Source organism: Dromaius novaehollandiae, chromosome 25, assembly GCF_036370855.1.
Source record: "Dromaius novaehollandiae isolate bDroNov1 chromosome 25, bDroNov1.hap1, whole genome shotgun sequence".
In the NCBI taxonomy this organism is placed as follows: domain Eukaryota; kingdom Metazoa; phylum Chordata; class Aves; order Casuariiformes; family Dromaiidae; genus Dromaius; species Dromaius novaehollandiae.
Genome location: NC_088122.1, coordinates 4,297,164 through 4,301,199, shown reverse-complemented (window position 1 = coordinate 4,301,199; position 4,036 = coordinate 4,297,164). Strand labels below are relative to the sequence as shown.

Here is a 4,036-nt window from a genome sequence, read left to right as displayed (position 1 = left end):
GGGATGTGAGCACAGGACAGAGCCAACCTGGGTGTCCCGAGCCCACGCAGACATCCCCAGCTCTGCTTCCAGCGTGCCCAGGACCAGGCACCTCATCCTAAAGCTCATGTGCAGACTGGCTCGCTCACGTCCATCGTGGGCTTGTTCCTCCCCACCGACACACAGGAACAGTGGTAGCAAGCTCAGGGCAGATGTCCTGTCCTAGAGACCTCCCCGCCCCGGCTGGCTGCCCTGGCTAGGACAGGACTAACTCCCGCTGCTGCTGGCCGTGCTCTCCGAGCAGCACAAAGCTGTGACTGTACAGAGCCTGGGCAGGTGTCACGCCGGGCTTTATCTCATCACCTGTAGACTTCTACCACCCTCCAGACGGTGGAAGTCTAGCCTGATGCATCCCACCTGCTCGTGCCCTGTGTCCTTGGGGTGTCCCGTTCCCTAGCTAACCTGCCCCTTGACCATGGTGGACAGACCCTGCCGTGCCTGTGCAGTACTCCCTATAGCTGCTCCTTTAGTCATTGCTCTCCAGGACAGCGACATCTGGCACGCACTATTCAGGCAGGTCACTGCACAAGGACAGGCACAGCCGTGCTTCATCCCTCCAAACAGCCTGAGCTGGCGCAGGTACCTCTGCAACGGCACCTCCCCGCACGCTCCCTCCCCATGGCATGAAGCCTTCCCGGGGGACAGGACCTACAAGAGCAGCTGCAGGGAGGGATGGCCAGGACAGAGGGCAGGAGATGTCACGGTGGGAGACAAGCGGGGGTGGAGGGGTTGTCTGGGGGCACAGGGTCAGTGGTGGCGGCGGGGGTCGGCTCCACAGCACTCCGACAGCTTCCGCAGGGCTCGCTCCTTGAAGCGGATCCTCCTGGACAGCTTGAGCGAGAGGCTGGTCTCGTTCTCGTGGGACTTCAGCTTGGCATAGTAATCGGAGAACTTGTTGTAGAGGATGGAGATGGGCATGCCGTTCAGGATGATGCCGAAGGAGATGCAGCCGAATGCCACGATCCTGCCGAGCACCGTGTCGGGCACAGTGTCTCCATAGCCCACAGTGGAGAGGCTGACCTGGGAAAGGAGGGGATAAAACGCTCCATGTTCAAGCCCTGCAGACCTCTCCTGGCTGCTCACCCACTGAAGGGCATCCCAGCTTTCCTCTCACCCCCATCCAACAGCCCTACTGGTGCTGGGACCCACCTCTCTCCTCCTGCACGCAGGAGCATGGAGACACGCTGCTAGAGCCTAGGATCAGCCATTCAGGGATTCTCATCCCTGGTCATTTAAGCACCTGGATCAGCTGATCTTGCTAAGAGACACTTCCTCGGGGAGGAATTAGAGGCAGGCAGCCCGGGGGGGTGGAGAGAGATTATAATAGCAGAAGTGACTGGTGGGATCATTTTGTCTGCAAATCAAAAACCCCTTGTAACCCCTGGGTCTCAAGTGCTTTAGCTGTCTGTCAGCTCAGAGTTAATCCCAGGTTTATTATAGCGCTTGGCTCAGCAGAGCTGCTGGCTCCTGGTGGCACAAGCAGGCAGCGAACAAGGGACATCCCGGGACTCCGACAGCCCGAAGGTTCCTGTCCCCGACTGCAGCGTGCTCTGGTCTGTGTCCTCTTTCCGGACCTAGGCTGGAGCAAGGCGTCACCACGTTTCCCTGGTTCCCAGCCCTGCGCAGCCCTGGGTTGCTCTCCTCAGCCCCACAGGCGCTGACCCCGCTGCCTCTCCTTACGCCTCGTGAGCCCAGCCAGGCTGCCTCTCCCCGGCCAAGCCTCCGGCCAGTCCGAGCATCCACCCCAGGGCATCTGAACCATGCCAGGGCCACCCATGTGCTTGGGTCCCAGGTGCCATGACAGATAAAGCCCACGCTAAGTCATGCCCCCCTTGGCACAAGGCCAGGCCTGGATGCTCCCAGGCCACCTCTGACCCAGCATCCTATCCCTGTGCCTGGTTTTGAGCATCTGAGCTTAGTCCTGATCTCCGATTTCCTCCCTCAAAGCATGCAGGGCTCTGGGCTTCCCACTGAACCTGATTCAGTGGGAAAACCGGGCCCATTTCTGCCTCCTGACCAGCAGCTAATGGTGAACCCCTCGAGCACTGAGGCAGCCCCTGCCCGTGGAGCCACACCACACCCCTCTCTGGAAGAGGAACCCACACCTTACCGCTGCCCACCACCATGCAAAGGGGATGCTGGTGAAGTTGGTGCCTGGGACGTCGTGTTCCACAGAGTGCATGAGAGCGGAGAAGGTGAAGACCCCCATGGCGATGAAGAGGAAGAGGCAGCAAACCTGCTGGTAACACTGGCGCATGGTGAAGCCGAAGGCCTGGAGGCCAGTGGAGTGGCGTGCCAGCTTGAGGATGCGGAAGATCCTCATGAGCTTGATGAGCTTGAGGACTTTTCCCAGCTTGCTCACATTCTCCATCTTGTGCAGTTCCTCATGGTAAAGTGTGTCTGCTTCATCCAGATTTTCAAAGAGAATCTGGATATAGAAAGGCAGGATGGCCACTAGGTCTACAGCATTAAATGCTGCCCGCAAAAACTTCTGGAAGGTGGAGGAAGATAAAAGCCGCATGAGATACTCGGAAGTGAAGAAAATGGCACAGATCATCTCCAGCTGCTCCATCCACTTCTTCCCAGTCTTGTGCTTCATCTCCTCCACTGTGCTCAAAGTCATGCCCACGATGGAGATGAGCACAAAGAAGCTGGACATGACAGCAATGATCTTGGCTGGGACAGAAGAGTAAGGGTTCTCAATGAGGTCCCAGATCATCTTCCGAAACTTCCCCAGGCATTTGCCTTCAAAGTGCTCTGCTGAGTCCAGGGGCTCCAGTTCTGCCTCCAGCTCCTTCTCTATTTTCAGGAACTCACTGAGTTCATCTTGCTTTTCCTCAAACAGCATCCGGCAGCAGCGCTGGGAGTATTTCAGATGGATTCCCCAGTACTCAATTTCCTCCACAAAGTGGCTGGGGCACATCTCGCCCATTATCCACAGGACACCGCTGCGGTAGAAGTGGAAGACGTAGTGGAAAATTGAAGGATCTCTGTCAAAGAAGTACTCATTCCTCTGCACTGAGTAGTCATCGCAGAGCTGCAGCTTCTTCATAGGGTCTGTGTAAATGGCTAGCTTCCCAATCCTGGTGATGGGATACCGGGCAGCTGCCTTGTAAGCTATCTGGAATGATTTGCCTCCCACATTAATGTTGAGGAAGTACTTGTTCCTTATGATGGGAATTCTGCTTTCGTCCTGGTTTCTGTCTGTCATGTTCTGCATGGAGCTCCACTGCTTTATCAGGCTGTCCTGAGCAAACGGGATGTAGACTTCCTCTTCCTCTGGGGTCCGGCAGCAGCCCCGGTGGTCCCCAATCTTCAGATTGGCGGAGAGGCTTGCACGCCGCTTCCCCAGCTGCCTCATTGTGCCCAACCCTTCAAAGCGGCGATTCCTCTTCCAGGCTGCGGGACAGTAACTTTGGCTTCACAGGAACATTCCCACCAGCCATGTGCGGACTAGGGCAAGTGCTTTCAGCTCGGAGGAGCCGTGGAGAGTTACTGCCAAGGGGCACTGCCTGTGTCACGGTGCCACGTGGCACCTGCCAGGTTCCCAAAGCCGATTGCTTATCAGATTGAGGTTTGCGTTGTAGGAGCTGGAAGCAGCTCAGTGTCCGCTCCTTAAGACAATAATGAGATTGAAGCACTAACCCTTTATATAAGGGACTATTTCCAGCCCTGCACTTCTCTTTTTCCTCATTCTGTTCTGATTAGCTGTTTGCATTTGTCACATACTACCCTATTTCCAAGCAGGGCATCTACTATAGCAAGCTGAAGAGACAGCATGAACTTGCCTACATTTAACCTTTGAAGGCCTCTTTTGCGAAGGACATAAAGGTGCAGACACGCGGGACTGGTATCAGCTTTAACCTCCACATTGCTCCCCACAACAGATGCTGCTTTTGGCATCGGTCATTAAGCACAAGTGTTAGTGCAGCTGCCATTGCTCCATTCAGCTGTCACAGCCCAGAAAAGGGAAATGGTTATTAGCTCCCAGCTCATC

The 4,036-nt window shown here is 56.0% G+C and overlaps 1 protein-coding gene across 1 annotated transcript; it reads right to left on the bottom strand.

The window, feature by feature from the left end:
- Window positions 1-786: 786 nt before the first annotated feature.
- Window positions 787-3,400, bottom strand: LOC112986275 (potassium voltage-gated channel subfamily V member 2-like). Its single transcript, XM_026105471.2, has 2 exons — window positions 2,150-3,400; window positions 787-1,059 (listed from the first exon to the last, which is right to left on the bottom strand). Exons 1-2 carry the CDS (start codon window positions 3,398-3,400, stop codon window positions 787-789), a joined length of 1,524 nt encoding a protein of 507 aa, XP_025961256.1.
- Window positions 3,401-4,036: the final 636 nt, after the last annotated feature.